Genomic DNA, 17,005 nt, shown 5'->3' on the forward strand with positions numbered 1-17,005 from the left:
GTACATTTCATCCCAGATGATGTACTTCCAGTGACCTGCAGGCCCCTTCTGATGGACAAATGTTCTGATCAGTCACCTAGAGACTAGTAGTGAGCAGGGTCAAATAATGCAATTTTTACTTTTGTACAGTTTGCTAATTTCTACACACATCCCTCTAGCCTCCATCCAGGGAATCAAAAGAAGCATTGTTCAAGAGTACAAAGCACAGCCACTAGAATATGGCTGCGGTAGGCTTGTGGCCTGAGAAGACTTGCAAAGGCCAAGCAGAGAGGCCCAGATGACTGCATTAGGCTTTCAGGCCTGTGGTTCCCCACCCCCATTTTAAAGATGTGACTAACTGGCTTCCCTGAAACACTGATTTCTATACATACAACCCTCTTAAAAATCCAGTTGTAAACTTGACAAAGAATTACACCATTTCTGGAATTATGTAAGTGGAAATCTTCCACAAGTAGTATTTAACAGCCTCACTTTTTTTCCTTTAAAATCATGATTGTCTCATTTGCTTTGTCTTTGAAGATAAAAGCTTGTAGTATAAGGGCTGCTTTTGCTGGAACTACAGAATATAGGTTCAGACGGGTAAAAACAAGGCCCTTGTGAGCAAATGAAACTGAAAGACAGGCACAAAATAGATTTTATTATAAAATATCAAAAGTATAAAACTGTACATAATGCAAAACCATGGCAGTATGTTTTTAAACTAATGGATCCATACTAGTTTTCAACAAATTGTGTATAGCTGTGGCACAATTTTTCACAGAAAGCATAAATGACACTTATGCTTTGTCATTATAGAAAGGGCTCAAAAAGTATTTCTCCCCCTGGCAAATACTTAAGGGGGGGTGAATCAAGATTCTTGTGGTGGGAGGTTGGTCTACTTTTTGTATCCAAAATAGTTAGGAACGCAAAAATTCAGTTTTAAAGGTTTCAAGTATTGTTTGCGTTTCCTAAAATGCCGCTTACTGGTAATTGAAGTTTTAGAAATGTTCAATCTTGTTCAATTTGTGCTTTTCAGCTTTGAAGAAACTAGGTTACTGACATAAGTCAGATAACTACTTAGGCCTCTTCACAGCTTTATAAAGAAGTAACAGCTCCATAGAGACAAATTCCACTCTTGAAGAACTTATATGAACAAGCCTTATTCCGAAAGAAAATTTTGGGTACTTATTAAACCTGTGTTAATGCCAAACTAAGTGCTTTTAAATTGTTGTTCAAACAACTTTGCTTTATGCAACTGGCACTAGTTTTGTAGTGCCTGTTGTCATTTTGTGGACAAGGTTAAGCAAGGTATTCCCACATACTGTTTACTTCTTTTAAAAAGCCATACCACATATGTTTCTTCTCCTATTTTTATGATGTCAATGTCTCAGCACTAACACTGGGGTTGGGGTGGGGTTTAAAATAGCAGTTTCTGAAGGTGTGGCTTGAATCATCATCAGTTTGCACCATTTGTTCTGGCAGACAAGTTCAGTTCATTTGTATAATATGTACATTGTGGTCTTCATTAATTCAAGTTATTCTAAAATATACATGAGACTTGTACAATCAAGTCTTGTAGTTTGGTAGTTCACTGAGGACTGTATGCTCCAGCGGCAAGAAGCAAATTTCTGCGGGTAAAATGAAGATGTGTGACAGGGGTCGATTTGGACATGTATGTACCCAACAGCAAGTCTTGAGAGCTTTCAGGCAGGTTTATATGTCCAGTGGCTGTGGTAAAATCATCTGTTTCTAAGTCCTCAAAGGCTTTCACAGCATCCCATAGCTTTACCGTGTTATCCATGGAACCTAGGAAAAATGAAAACAACTCTTCTAATTTAACAGGACATAACATTTAATTCTGAATATAAAGAAAAATTTCTGCTATACATCACAACCCATTCGTCAAGCTGAGGATCTACAAAACTACTAATCACATCTTATATTCACTGCTAAGTACTCTGTAGTAGTTAATAGCCTTTCAAAGATAAAGCCTTTTCAAAAATCCTTCAACCTACTTACAGGGAGGAGAGGAAGTCCTAATGCATGAGTCGGAACCCCTTTCACTCATGCATGGACTCGGTAGAATATGACCCAATGTTTCTAAAATTCTGGTAACAGGACAGAAAATGCAGGTCCCCCTCTCACAATTTATAGTTTAAAAGATATAAGCTGAAACCCTCGTAATAGTAAAAAATAAATGGAATTATAATTAAGTTATATTTGTATTATATAGTATGAAATCCCTTCACTGGATAGATTGGGGGCTGATGCTAATAAAATTACAGTGGGGGAGCATGAATAAGCAGGAAGGCAAAACGTCTAAACCCATTTACTTTTTCAAAAAGACCCACTCCTTGTTCATAACAGGTAAAAAAAAAAAAAACCAAATTCTGAGGGGGAAAATATTTAAAGTATTCTGCAAAGCCTGCTCGAATTTAGCATGCCCACTTTGGTAAATACATAAATAGTAGCTTTGCTTCAAAAGGTATATAATTGCATAAAAGGAAGTTCGGGCCTGGCCTATTAGCCTCAGGTGGTGGATGCTGGGGGATGCAGTGTAGAAGCAGACAAAGCTGTGTGCCATGCGGCCTCTCCTGCAGCCCCCAAGCTATCTGGCTTCCCACAGGTGCAGTACACGATACCTCCCCTCACCATTTGCAAGTCATGTCTGCTTCTATACATGGAAAGTTGGGTGTGGCATCATCTTGTCCTTTAGGTTCAGTTTTTCTAGTTAACAGACAATGCTAGCAAATTAAAGTATTAAATGAATATGCTTTAACAATTGCTCACTAAATGGAAGACTGAGATGTCAAAATAGAGACAAGTCTATGATTCCAGATGATAGTATTGTTCCACTAAACAGAGCAAAATTGACTTCAATACCTGATGCCAAGATCTCTCCATCTCTACTGAATCTGAGTGTGTAGACTGTGTCTGTGTGTCCTTTTAATTCTCCAACCATCAAACCATGCCCAATATCCCACAAAAGCACTCTTCCATCTGTTGCCCCAGTTGCCAAGAATCTTCCGTTAGGAGAAAATGCCAATGAATGAACTGGTCCCTGGAACAAAAATAAGCCTATTAACAACACCACTTATGCATCACCTTCTACAAGAAGCCTCAAGGTAAATTACACTAGAAATGATAACAATTCAAAGCTACAGAAAATCCTATATATAAAATCCAAAAACAAAACCGTCAACAGTATGCCTTGTTTTACTTAGCAAGTACCCTTCAAATAAATAATGTCATTTCAGAGCACTCTGCACCACGTCTTCTGAGGCGACCTCTTACTTCCCAGTGGGAAGTTAAAAGATAGGTTGTGGTCCTATGGAGAAACAGTATCTATTCAAAAGGAAACTCTGAACAACAGGTCAGTTTTTAACTAATTTCTAGTACTGTGTGCAAAGGTTTCAGCCATCTCCTGTTACCATTTTTGTGCAACTAATGTGTTTCAGTGTTAATCTCACATTAATTTACCTTATGTCCTGTGAAAATTCTGACACAATTCCCATTCAGGACATCCCACAGCCGCACAGTCCTATCTGCTGAGCCTGTAGCAATGTAGTTGGAGTTTGGGTGAAAACGCGTCGATGTGACATCAGCAAGATGGCCAGCAAAGATCCGCAAAGGCTGGTAGTGATCCGTAGCCCACAAGCTTAAACCAGTACAAAGAACATTTCAAAAATGTGAAACAAGAAATACATAACAAGACTGCTGATGTCCTGACGGCAAGGGAATGTGTGCTTCGCAAGTGCCTCCAAACTAAGCTGAAGAGTCAAGAGAGATGGGGGGTGGGGGGGCAAATTTAATTCTCCCTCTAGTGTAAAGGTAAAGGTACCCCTGCCCGTACGGGCCAGTCTTGACAGACTCTGGGGTTGTGCGCCCATCTCACTTAAGAGGCCAGGGGCCAGCGCTGTCCGGAGACACTTCCGGGTCACGTGGCCAGCGTGACATCGCTGCTCTGGCGAGCCAGAGCCGCACACGGAAACGCCATTTACCTTCCCGCTGGTAAGCGGTCCCTATTTATCTACTTGCACCCGGAGGTGCTTTCGAACTGCTAGGTTGGCAGGCGCTGGGACCGAGCAGCGGGAGCGCACCCCGCCGCAGGAATTCGAACCGCCGACCTTTCGATCGGCAAGTCCTAGGCGCTGAGGCTTTAACCCACAGCGCCACCTGCGTCCCTCTAGTATAAAAACCCTAAATGGCACTTAGTACTATTTTTAGTCAAATGTCTTATAGGATATATCCTAGAACAGGGATGAGGTACCTTTTTGGCACAGCAGGCCAGACATGCAATGGGGTGTGTGTTTTTGCATGTTGTCCTCCCCAAAACCTGATGTCTTAATTTTGGGTTTTAAAAAGTAGGGGTTGTCTTATATAAGGGTCGTATAGGCAAAGGTAAAGGGACCCCTGACCGTTAGGTCCAGTCGTGACCAACTCTGGGGTTGTGGCGCTCATCTCGCTTTATTGGCCGAGGGAGCCGGTGTACAGCTCGTCTGGGTCATGTGGCCAGCATGACTAAGCCGCTTCTGGCAAATCAGAGCAGTGCACGGAAACACCGTTTACCTTCCCACTGGAGTAGTACCTATTTATCTACTTGCACTTTGATGTGCTTCCGAACTGCTAGGTTGGCAAGAGAAGGGTCGTATACCATGTACAAAATAAATTAACTTTGGCCTCAATCATCTAATGTCAGGTGACTGATTGGTGGGTTCACCTATCAAAGTTAATCTGAGGCAGGGGGAGGGGTCTCCTTCACCAGTGCCATTCTGCTGGGAACATACTGGCAAAGCAACAACTATAAGGACTGAACTCTCCATTCACCAGCTGATAAGCAAAGAGTTCAGTCCTACTGGCTGAAGGAGTCTGCTTCACCAGCATGTTCCCCACAGGGAACACGGTGGCAAAATAGATCCTTGCAGGATTGAACCCTACCCCCCCCCTTCATCAGCTGACATCACCCCCTGATATCTGTTGAGATACAAGTGGGTGTTGTTCGGTGGAAAGGACCTTGCAGGCCAAGATTGGCCTTTGGGTTAGAGGTTCCCTACCCTTGCCCTAAAATATAGCAGACAGCAACAAGGAGATGTCACCAACTGACAAGACAGAACTGCAGATTTACATTGAGATGGGAAACTCATGCTGACTCTTACCGAGCCACTCTGTCATGACCTCCAGATATAAAGTAATATCCATAGGGAGAGAACTGTGTATCCCATATAGGGTAGTTGTGTCCTTTGTATCCGACTAGACAAGAAAAGGTTAAGAGGCTCCACAGTCTGATAGTGCCATCCTCTGAAGATGATAGCAAGTAGTTCCTGACAGAAAAAATAAATCAGAAAAGGTATTTTTTAAGCTATACTCAATCTTAAACCTCTCAATAACACATTTCAAGACATCAAAGCTTTTAATACACTTCAGGAGAGTATTATCCCCATTTTGCATTTAAGAAGCTAAAAGAATAAGATCACAGCTGAGATGACACAGGAACTAAGGATTTCTTATGTTTACATCCTCTTAGCCATCACACTGATTGGTTACTGTTTGATGCTTGGCTGACGCCTGATTTGTTTTTAAGAATTAAAATTTAACAATATAACCTCAAAATTATAAACTACTAGGTTGTATCCAACACTGCCTGTAGCCCCCACCCTCCACACACCCTCAAACTGCTCTGGAGAATTACAGGCTTGTCCAGAGATGATGGAGGGCTTTTGGAGGGAAGGGTAAGGTAGCTGAAGCCCAATTACATGAGCTCAAGTCCACTCACTCAACATGGGATGCTGCCCACTTTAAAACATGCTCCTCAGAATGTTATCCCCCTTGTTTCTTAGAAGTTATTTCATATTCATGTTTTCCATACAATATTTTTAAAACAGTGATATAATATGAAATATAGAACACTCATCTATTCATGTGCATGTGAAGATCTATTGCCCCATATATAATTACTAGTTTAAAATATGTGAAAAGCCTCTTTAAAGCTTGATCATGCTTTAAAGAAATAAAACCATTATTTTGACAGGTATATATTTCATTGTCCAATACACAAAAACATTTCAGAGACTATAGCTAGAGGTGGGTTTGAGATTCATAGATATTAAGTGGACATTGGCTTAACCCACTGCACTTTTGTAAACAACAATTGTGCAGTACTGTTTCAATTCTAAGCTTTTTGATATTGTACATAGCTCATCTGAAGGATGGGACCTTCAGATTAAAAATATGCTAGTACAGACGGAACATTTCGTGTGGGGGTTCTGTTCCTGGCCTCTGCATGCTTTGGTTGCATAAGCATGCCACACCTCTCGTTCCGTTCTCTTCCAGGTCCAAAAGGACTCATATGTCGGCAATCACATGTTAACTGGACATGCCTAAAATGTCCACCGCCTGTAGCAGTTTGAGGCTTCTAGCTCATGAGGTTCCTTCTGATGCTCAACATAAATTACATAGTCCATGGGATCAGGTCTCATTCATCTATCCTGAGGTGGTAGACTCAAATTGTACAAAAGTCTCCAGAAAAATACTTTTTGTAAGTGTGGATACTCTGCTTAAAGAATACTGTATTAAGAGATCCCCCCACAAATAACTATTGTTTTACCTATCAGGACTGAAGCTGGTACCATAGACAGGTCCACTGTGACCATATAAAATCTTCAACTCACTTGCTGTTCTCTCATCCATGATCCTTTCTAAAACATCATCTGATTCTTTATCTATGAGACTGAGATCTGAAAAGAAAAAACCCTAAAGTTTATCTTCATGTAGATCGCTAGTAGTGCTTGCCAAAGTGCAAATGCCTTTTTGATTGTATCAGAATACCACCATGGCCTAAATCATGATTTTCTGTCAATTTCCAGGATACAGACCAAGATGCCCTCAAAATGTGTTTGTCTATAACCTCCATCAGCTCCAGCCAACAGAGATGTGCTGGCTATGCCTGAAGCAAGCTGCAGTCCCAAATATCTGATGGGCATCTGGTTGGGAAAGGCCTTCACTGAAATCTGAAATCTGTGATGCTTATACCAGAGTACCAATGGCAACCATTTTGCTAGGCTGACAAGCATAAACACTTTCAATTGTATTTTCTGCTCCATTCCTGGAACCACTTGATTTTTAAAATCTCTGCATTAGCATATCTTCCTTAGCAAAAACACAGTGTTCTACAATAAGGAAGTAGAATAACACAAAATAAATATTGTCTCATTTCCAAAGTATCACAACATCTTCCCTAAATAGAGTATTGATCCTTATGTATAGTTTTCCCCCTGATGTCAGTAGTTATATGTAAAAACAATTTGTATTAATTTGGGTAGGATTGCTATTCCAATGGAAGGATTTAAACTGAGCAACCTTCCTCCATGTGATCCTCCATCAGAACAGTTAGTGTGTAAATTAGGACGAGAGTTCATTCTGATTACCTGCTGCTGATTTCACACTGCGTAGCTTTTTGGGTGTCACAGACCACACTCTGACAGTGGAGTCGGCAAAGCCTCCAACGATCATGCTAGAGTCATCTGTAATGTCCACTGCTGTAAGGCCCTGTTCATGCAAAAATCACCATTGAAGAAGTTTTATATGTGGGCTGAGAATGTAATCACCACACAGTGTTGTTCCCCGAGAATTGGCCATCTACCATTAGTTTTGAACACAGAGGTGAGAATTGCCATATTACAAAATTAACTATACTGTATAGCCATTTTTTTAAAAAAAATGTAAAGCAAATGTTGCTAAATCTGGGCAGAAGTTTTTTGTTTTTAAAGAAAGGATCCACCTTTTGGCTGGCACTGATTTTTTGTAGTCACCATTTACCCAACCCTCCTGAGTCCTCTGGAAATGCAGAGGACTTGAGAGAAGGGGAAGAGGTTAATTTTCCACTTTACACCAGTATTTGGAGACACTTGAAATAGTGAGACTCCCTTGCTGTCCATCTCTGCCTCCCAACCTGAAGTAAGACAAAGCCTTCCTGCCCATGTTTTGTTCAATAAGTGAAAAGCAGAGAAGGGAAAAAATCTTGCTTCATGTGGGGCAACAACAAGCCATCATTAAAAGTAAAAGATTTGCAGCCACCTATTATTTAAGCAGCCTTCACAAGGCACTTCCACATTTTTGGTATTAACTATGTGTTATATCCTGACTACAACAAGTGGCCTCCCGGCTCCGCATTAGGCAGGTGGTCTCTGTCCAATTTCCTATGATTCCATCTCCCATTGCAGCCCACAACACTTATTTCCACAGCTGTCCTGAGGGCCAGAGGAGAGAGGATGAAAAACCACACTGTGCAAGCAGCATCCCACTCATGCAAAGTCTGGGCACAATCCATTTTTTAAACTGTGCCAAGATTTGATAGAACAGGTATCTGGGAATGGCTGGATTATACAGCATATGTTTTGCATGCCAAGTTTAACCCTCAACATCTGCAGGTAGGGCCGGGAGAGAATGGTCTGAAACTGGGGAGCCACCGCTGCAGACAAGCAGTGGAGAATTAAGCCCACCAAGCCTCCCCCGTTTGGTTGAGGCCATTTTGGCAAAGCCACCTCCAGTTGCCCTCCGTCTAATGTCATACTTTGGTATCACTACCAATCCCACAACTGACCTGGTATGCATTAAGGAATGTGTAGAAACAAATGGAAGGCAGGCAGTCTGGACCAAGACGTACACGTTTAGTGGCTTCTTTCATATTCATTATTTTGTCCAACTTATCCGAATCCTTTAGCTCAGGAAGCGGGATTCTGCATACAGAAGAACATACTTAAAACCAAAAACGAAACAAAAGATTCATTGATGCCAGGAAATCACACCTGCACACTGACTGAACAGAGGCCTAAAAATAACTCAATTTTTGAATGTCTAAGGGGGAAAGAACCCAGAGAACAAGCTCCTTGGGTAGTATTAACTAAAAGATGACAATATTAGGAAAATCATAACTCTACCAATTCTTTTACAATATAAGGGAAGTTACTTTTACGAACACCTCCATATTCATAGAGGAAGGTTTTCCTTCAAATGATACAAGCTTTTTACATCAGTGCAATGCATCTCCTAATACATGGGTAGGCAAACTAAGGCCCAGGGACTGGATCCGGCCCAATCGCCTTCTAAATCTGGCCCGCGGACAGTCTGGGAATCAGCGTGTTTTTACATGAGTAGAATGTGTGATTTTATTTTAAATGCATCTCTAGGTTATTTGTGAGGCATAGGAATTTGTTCATTCCTCCCCACAAAAAATATAGTCCGACCCCCCACAAGGTATGAGGGACAGTGGACTGGCCCCCTGCTGAAAAAGTTTGCTGACCCCTGTCCTAATAGAAATAGAACCTCCAAAACATTTTTTAAGAATCAAATTAACTGAGAAAATGCTTATCAAAATATTGACTATAGTCTAGTTCCTAGATGGTAAACTTTCCTTTGCTCTGTATCACATCAGAGTGCATGAGGGCTCATATGACTGAATGCTCCTCCATGCAGAAGAAAAAAAAGCCAACCTTCCACACACAAAGTTAGATGTCAGGTAAAAGACCGAGGTAGAGACCTTTTCTGCGATAGCTAGTTTTCTATTCAGCCATGTCAACTGCCCACTTCAGTCTGAACTGGCGCAGACTAAAGAAGCAAGATGGAAAATGAATTGAGACGTTTCTACTTTCAGCATTACCTGGTCTGTGGAGGAGCATTTGGATCTTGCTTTTTACTTTTTGATCCCATGCTGTCTTTTTTTGGCTTCTTCTTCTTTGGCTTGCCCTCCTCATTTTCCCCCTCTTCATCTTCATCATCCAAAGGCAACTCAATTTCTGGTTCTTTTAGTAAGCCAAAAAAGACCTACAAGCCAAAAGAAGAAAAGAGTCATGTAATTAAAAAAAGAAAAGTTTAATGAAACAGAGAACTGGTAGAGCAGAATAATAAGTTTTATTAGATCAATGTAATTACTTTTAAAAATATGAATGTTTCTCTGTGGACCACAACAGCTTTCATTTAAGACATACATCTCTACGAAAAGTGGTCCACCAAAATTCTCAGCAATTTTCAAGTAATTGGGGGGTGAGGGGTGGGAACAATAGTTAAGTTTTAACTGTGCTTTTAACATGACATGTAAACTGGACCACTAATCTGCCACAGATGTCAGTGACAAATGTAACTCCTTAGCTTTTCTGTATCATACATTGAACAAAGGCAGAACATATGAAAACATCTGATGTAAGTCATCAATAATGCCAAGACAATGGTCAGAGAGATACTTGCCATTTTGGCAAATAAGTGGCACATAAATTTAAACTGCTCTGGAAAATTGGAGATCTATCCAGAACAACATCCAGTTTAGCACAAGGAGCTGCAGTCAGGAGTAATGATAAGTAAGAGTGCTTAGCTAATTCTTCCTTATCCAGAAGCATACACTGTTAAACCAACTGCAGATCTAAAGAAGCCAAAAACTCTCATAGAACTGACAACCATCCCTGACAAAATGTTCATGATGTTAGATATTTATCAACTTCATACCTTTGCTTTATTAGCCTCCCGTTTTGCCTCTCCTGCCAAACTTCCCACCATAGCATCAATCTGTTGTTTACTGCGAGGCATTCCATCAAAGATATCAATGTAAAGATGTTCCTGAACAATATTCCAGATCTGATTGTTCTGTTTTTCCTGAAGGTGTCTCTTCAATAGCTGATAAGAATCTCGGGAAATTCGCAGCACAAACTTGCTCGTTCGAAAATCCAGCATTGTCTCATTCCCTCTCATGTGCTCTTTTTTGGTTAAACTTGATAGTACACGCAAGTCATCTTGATAATAACACTCCTGATCTCCATGAAACCTAGAAAAAGGTTAGAATCATACATAAGATATGTAGGGGGACAACTGTCGAAACAACTTAAGTTCTGTGATCTTCAGCAGAACACATTTTTTATTTTTCTATATTCACACATGACATCTATGTACTATCACCATCTTATATTTAATGTCTCTAAAAATTATGTTTTATCAATAGTTCAGTTATGTTAAAAATTCATTTCAATTGAATTTTTCACTCCCCTAACTGCTTTTATCTCGTAATTTCTTTGATTATCTAAGGGTGAGATCCAGCATAGTGCAAGTGGGTGCTTCTTCCTCGTCTACATCTGCCTCTCTCCTCCGCCCCCCCCCCCAAAAAAAATCTGCTCTGGAGGCTGAGGAGAAGAAAAACTAAGTCCTGTTGCACAAGCAAGCGGACATCATTCTACGTCACCCTTAATGTCCCAGATCTTTCTCAATCAATTGCTGGTGCAGTCAGTCTAGCAGAACATCTTGAAATAGCAGTAATTTAATAAACTACTTGACTTTCAAGGTAAACCCTTATTACATAGTTCATTATACCATAAGAAAGCCACAATTCCAAAGCACAGAAGCACAGGTGCTGTGAGAAATAGCTAGCTTTTACAAGCAGCAACCTTTTGTATTAGCTCATAAAACCAGAATGGACAAGGCTGGAAAAAACATTTCAGATTCCTAAGTAACCACATAAATGTTTAGGAATTCAAGTACCAAATACCTAGGATTTTCCAGCCTTGGGCACAGGTAATTTTCCTCTGAAGAGGCCATGTATATATTCGCTTGCTGCCCATAACAGGAGACAATGCAGAGTATTTCATTGGTTCAACTCCCTTAAGTCATTGAAATGAGCAATGTTATCAAATGGTTCAGGCCTAGAAGTTTCAGAACTTTACAGACATCACTAGAGCTGGCATTTAACCTCATACTTAAACAAATTAGCACACACATAAATGCTGCCTCATAAGAATAATAATTAGTCATTGGAATGCAATAATCTATGTAATAACTGGGAATGTCTTAAGTCATGTTATATGGCATCTATAAATATCCTCCTAAAATATTGCATATATTTTGTGGTTGCAGGCATCCAGTAGCCCACACTTGCAGGAAAGACCTAACTGCCAGGAGAGGGGCTTAAAAATATTTCAGCATCTCAGGATTATTTTGTTCCTCCTCTGGATGCCTGCCATAGCGTAAATGTTACAGGCGCTACTTCCAGTTCACACACTTTAACTCAGAACATCTGCAACCAACAAATTTATAGATTTATCTAGCTAATAGTGAGAACATGAAAATGGAGACTAAATGAACAAAATGGTATTACTTTTCAAAGAAGGACTTTGCTTCATTTTCATGCCCATTGTAGACTAGCTCCAAGTACATATGTACAAAGAGAGGATAAAAAAGCTGTGATAACTCAGCTCGATGACAGTCCAGAGCACATTCAATGAAGTGTTTCAGTCCACTGTAGTACTCTTCATAAAGCGCTGGGTCTCCTTGCTGATTGTAGGCAGACAGTACTGCACTTACATCTGGCTGGTCTTCCACAAAGACTCCAACTGCTAGGCATTAACATATAAAGGGTAAATCAATGTTTGCACTCTGTGTAACTATTTCAGTTCTAAACTGTGTAAGCTTCTTGAGACAATAACCTCTTTCCCCTTTATACTGCTGCATAAATTTTCGTGTACAGCAACAGTGCTATTTTTATCACTTTCAATAAGTAATGACACGGAGCAAATGACTAAGAAACATGCTGCAACAAATTTCTTTTCAACTAAATGTTTACATGAAAAATTGACATCATTCAATCATACCCTAAGCTCAATTGTACTATTACAATCCAGGATCAAATATCATTCATAAGCAGGTTATGCAGTCAGTATAGCCCCTTACCTACAACTCCTATCATCCCATGCCATTGGTCATGCTAGTTAAGGCTGATGGGAGTTCTGCTCTACAGAATATTCTATTAGTGGCGCCAATTCCTCCTATTATACTACTTCCCAAAATGTAGTTATAAAAGGTGATAACTAAGTCTCTCACCTAGTTATTTTGAAACTGAAGCTGTAGCCTACACTTTGTATTCCTTCTGTATTATGTGTGGTTTTAAATCTAATTTTACTGTAGACTTTGATTGCTTGGGAGAATAAAAATATAAACAACAGCTTTATAGGAGTGCCCCAAAACAGCAAGCCGATTAACAAAAACAAAAAAAAAAGTTAATATATACAGTAATGTGTACTCCAAGATGATAATAATAATAATAATAATAATAATAATAATAATAAATATTATTTATACCCCACCCATCTGGCTGGGTTTCCTCAGCCACTCTGAGCGGCTTCCAACAAAATATTAAAATACACTAGTCTGTCAAACATTTAAAAGCTTCCCTAAACACGTAAATTGGTCAAGTCATTACCATTCGCAGAACAAATCCTTTGCAATAATACTAGGTGATCACAGCATGCGAATTTAAAAACTGGATTTTGACCTCAGCTGTCACAAAGCAGCCAGTGCAAATGTGAAAGGTCCCTCCTGCGAGCGACCCCCTCGCTCACCTTTCCCAGGTGGCCCCAAGGCCACTGCGGGAGGCGCCGCGGCAGCGCCCGGAGAGATGGTGGCCCCGCTCTGGCCAAAGGTGACCGAGCTGAGCAGCACATCCCCAGAGCCGGGGGCGCCGCCGCCGGGCTCCTGCCCTTCCCCGCCATGGGACGCCTGGACTCCGGGCGCCGAGGAGCCGGGATCCGCCGCGACCTCGTCGGCGAGCAGCCGGGCCTCCCTGCGGAGGATCTCCTCGGACTCGCGGAGGTTGCTGCGCCTCAGGAACTGCAGCACAGCCAGCAGCGTCTGCCGGTCGGTGGGCAGCTGCGAAGCGGGCGGCGCAGGGCTGGGCGCCACCGGCGGCTTCGCGTCGGCTCCTGCCGCCAACGGCTCGCCCCCTTCCGCTAGAGGAGCGGCGGCCGAGGGGGCAGAGGGAGCGGCAGCGACTCCCGCTGCCGCCGTCGCTCCCGCTGCTGCGGCCGGCGACTGAGGGAGAGCGGGAGGAGGAGGGGGTGGCGCCGGCGGCGCTCCCGCGTCGGGGTCCGGCTTCACTGTGACTGCTTCGGCCGGCTCCTCCGGCAGAGCCGCCATAATGGAACCCGACAGCCTCGCCTCCAACTCAGGCAGCCCGCGGCTTTGCGACAGTGAGGGCACGGTATCCAGCCGTGAGGCCAAGGGCTGCTAGCGACAATTAGGGCGGCGCTTTACGGCACTTCCTGTTCCACTGGAGGGAAATGATTTCAAATAGAATACTGTACTGTAAAATAAAAGGAGAACTATCTAGCGCAGGTAAATGCTCCCGATGATTCTGCGACCGTTTACAAGTTTACAAGAGATTATAGGTGCGGCTTGTACAGAGGGGTCTATTCCCCAGTTGTATATATCCTATGACAAATATAACAGGTGAAAAGTGTAACGTATACCACATTTTAAGTTGTCAGTGAGCAGGATTCTGAGATGTCTTTGAGAGAGTTCTGTGAAACTCGAATGGTGGTGTATTTCTGTCTTTTGCACCCTCACACACTTAAAAGCCAATTTTACCCAACGTGTTGGCTATTTTATTGATTTAGCTGAACCTCGGGATATTATATAATCCCCTTCTGTAAATGATTTTTCATATCGAGTGACTAAAAAGTCAAATATGTAACAATAATGATGTTGTGCAAGCACTAAATACTGACCCTTTCACCAACACTGGCATCAGAATGATTTCACTATGCACCCATTTAAATTGTCTAATCAAAACTGTTATTAAGCAGTAGCGAGCGTTAAGTTTAAGAAAACCATCTTATGTATTTTATTACAATAGGAATCAAAATTCAGTTTTAAGACCAAGTGCTGCTGTATTGATGTCGTTGTTATATATTTATTTGTACCCCGCCTTTTCCCGTAAATGGAACTCAAGGCGGCTTACAGGTAAAAAAAACCTGGCTCACCGTTGCGAGAGAGAGAAAAAACTCAGTTTCCCAGAGTACATAGGGGTTGTATATGAACGAGGCAGATGCCCTAGAAGTCAATAGGGCTTTGCGCACGCGCCTTGAAGCTGTAGTCACGTTTAGGGAAGGATCATAGAGATAGGAAAGAAAGGACAGGAATAGTTCCTTTGGGTGTGAACTGCGTTCGCCCTCGCCGCCCCCCAGGCACTTCCTCGGTTGCTCCTTGTCGGTCGAAGCGGCCCGTGCATTTGTTTCCCTCAAAGGCGCGGCGATGAGCGAAGAGGTGGAGGCGGCCGGTGAGGGGCTGGGCGAGGGAGAGCAGGAGGACGTCGACGATGAAGAAGCGATAGCGGGTCTGGAAGCCCCGGGCTGCTCCGGGGAAAACTCCCGCTTCGAAGCGGGAAGCCGCTCAGAGTCCAGCAACGAAGAGATGGAGGAGGATGAGGAAGAAGAAGAGGAAGAGGAAGAAGAGGTGGAGGAAGCAGCAGCAGCAGCAGCTCTAGGAGGGGGGTCCACGGACCCCTTCGGGGGTTTTGGGATGGAGGAAGGCGAAGATGAGGATGAGGTAAAACAAGAGGCAGTGCGCTTAAGGGGGAGCACAGGGGCACCCTTGAGTGAAGCAGACACCATGGGGTGAGATTCCGTCGGACTAGGATGGAGAAGAAGCGGGTTCAAATCCTCCCTCCGCTGGCCTTGGATCGATCACCATCTATCAGCCTAGCCTACCTCACAGGCTTGTTGTGAAGGTGGAAGTGGGAGCAGGCAACACATAAACTTTTTCCTGGAACTCACTGATGAAAGGATGGGGATATAAATATGTAAACAGCGCTTCTTATGATGCCCTGTGCCAAATATAGCCAGTGTGGTGCAGTGGCTAGAGAGCTGGGTAGGGATTTCAGATTCAGATCCTTGCTCAGCTTTGACTTTCCTTGGATACCTCTTGGGCTTCTTTCTCTTACCTAATCTTCTCCTGTGAGTTCCTTGGGAACGGTGGGATCAGGAACATAGGAAGCTTGCTTATACCAAGTCAGACCATTGGTACATTTAGCTCAGTATTGTGCACACTGACGGGCAGCAACTCTTCAGAGTTTTGAGCAATGGTCTCCCAAAGCCCTACCTAGAGATGTCGAGGATTGAACTGCAAAGCAGATGACCTACCACAGAGTTTATGGCCCTTTCCTATATACGTTTTGCTTGCTCTGTGTTTTCTCACAATGTGACATCTTTTGTGTGTCCCCAGTGAAATATTCCTCACCATCTCCCATGGCTAGAGACAGTAATGTTTCTGAATACCAGTTGCTGGAAACTGCAGGAAGGGAGAATGTTCTGATGCTCAGGTTCTGCTTGCAGGCTTCCCATGAGCATCTGGTTGGCCACTGTGATAACAGGATACTGGACAAGATGAGCCATTGGCCATTGGCCTGTTCCAGGAAGCTCTTCTTATGCTCTTAAAGACCGTGTTCAGGAAAATCCCCACTTCACTTCTAATGCTGAGCTTTAATCAAACAATAAACAATATACATCTTTGTATTGGTAACAAGCAAAACTTTTAAAATTGCCATTTCCCTCCTTTTTTCATGTTTGCAGCGCATGATTAACCTCTCTGAGCTGACACCATATATAATGTGTTCTATCTGCAAAGGGTACTTCATAGATGCCACAACCATCACAGAATGTCTTCATACATGTAAGTACTAATATTAATTTCTTACTCAACAGAAGCTTTGATGTTATCTATGCAGAAATATCAAGCCTAAGTACATTTTGGTGATAATGTAAAACAATGTTGTATTAATTGTGGTAACTGCATAGTGGTGGATGCCTCTAAGAGGGGCCCTGGAAATTCTAAACAATCCAGCTACAGTATGTCTTGGATTATACTACCCCCACCCCAAAATTCTCCATGATCATGTTCTGAAATAAATTAAAATAAATCATTCCTTTATTTGCCTTTCATATTCAGCTTCCTAAATAGATCTTAGCACATTTTCTTCTACTTAAATAGCTACCCTGACTTCAGCTTCTGCTGCTCCTTAACCTGAATGTCATGGCTAGACTGTAGATGACCATATGCAGATGCAGATCTGGAGTGGGTTCTGTAATCCAAAATCCCTGGAGTCATTGGGTGACAGCTGAAGCCTGAGGTACCGCACACAGATGTTACTGCTGTGCAGACCAAGAAATAGTAGTTTTCCTTGTATTTATTCCATACTTGTCCAGCCCAGAGTCTTCATATT

The 17,005-nt window shown here is 42.3% G+C and overlaps 2 protein-coding genes across 3 annotated transcripts in view; one reads left to right on the forward strand and one right to left on the reverse strand.

The window, feature by feature from the left end:
- Positions 1-616: 616 nt before the first annotated feature.
- On the reverse strand, positions 617-13,966 carry TAF5 (TATA-box binding protein associated factor 5). Its single transcript, XM_079977413.1, has 11 exons — positions 13,350-13,966; positions 12,110-12,344; positions 10,474-10,789; positions 9,635-9,798; positions 8,579-8,714; positions 7,404-7,524; positions 6,584-6,713; positions 5,136-5,300; positions 3,460-3,637; positions 2,863-3,040; positions 617-1,785 (listed from the first exon to the last, which is right to left on the reverse strand). The coding sequence occupies exons 1-11, from the start codon at positions 13,921-13,923 to the stop codon at positions 1,568-1,570; spliced, it is 2,415 nt and encodes an 804-aa protein (XP_079833539.1). The 5' UTR covers positions 13,924-13,966; the 3' UTR covers positions 617-1,567.
- A 922-nt stretch (positions 13,967-14,888) lies between these two features.
- The window catches only part of PCGF6 (polycomb group ring finger 6), a 28,744-nt gene continuing 26,627 nt past the window's right edge, over positions 14,889-17,005 (forward strand). For both annotated transcript variants that reach the window (XM_079977414.1, XM_079977415.1), the window contains exons 1-2: positions 14,889-15,333; positions 16,356-16,455. In XM_079977414.1, coding sequence (XP_079833540.1) covers positions 15,040-15,333; positions 16,356-16,455 — 394 coding nt within the window. In that variant the 5' untranslated portion in view covers positions 14,889-15,039. The remainder of the gene's footprint in view (positions 15,334-16,355; positions 16,456-17,005) is intronic.

The sequence above is a fragment of the Podarcis cretensis genome (genome assembly GCF_951804945.1).
Source record: "Podarcis cretensis genome assembly, chromosome: 5".
In the NCBI taxonomy this organism is placed as follows: Eukaryota; Metazoa; Chordata; class Lepidosauria; order Squamata; family Lacertidae; genus Podarcis; species Podarcis cretensis.

Excerpts from the sequence above, each read along its gene's own strand:
- TAF5 (XM_079977413.1), bottom strand. The coding sequence starts at position 13,923 with ATGGCGGCTCTGCCGGAGGAGCCGGCCGAAGCAGTCACAGTGAAGCCG. Across the intron at positions 12,345-13,349 it reads CTTGGGGCCACCTGGGAAAG|TTGGAGTCTTTGTGGAAGAC; the intron begins GTGAGCGAGGGG and ends AATGCCTAGCAG. Across the intron at positions 9,799-10,473 it reads GGGAGGCTAATAAAGCAAAG|GTCTTTTTTGGCTTACTAAA; the intron begins GTATGAAGTTGA and ends TTTGGCTTGTAG.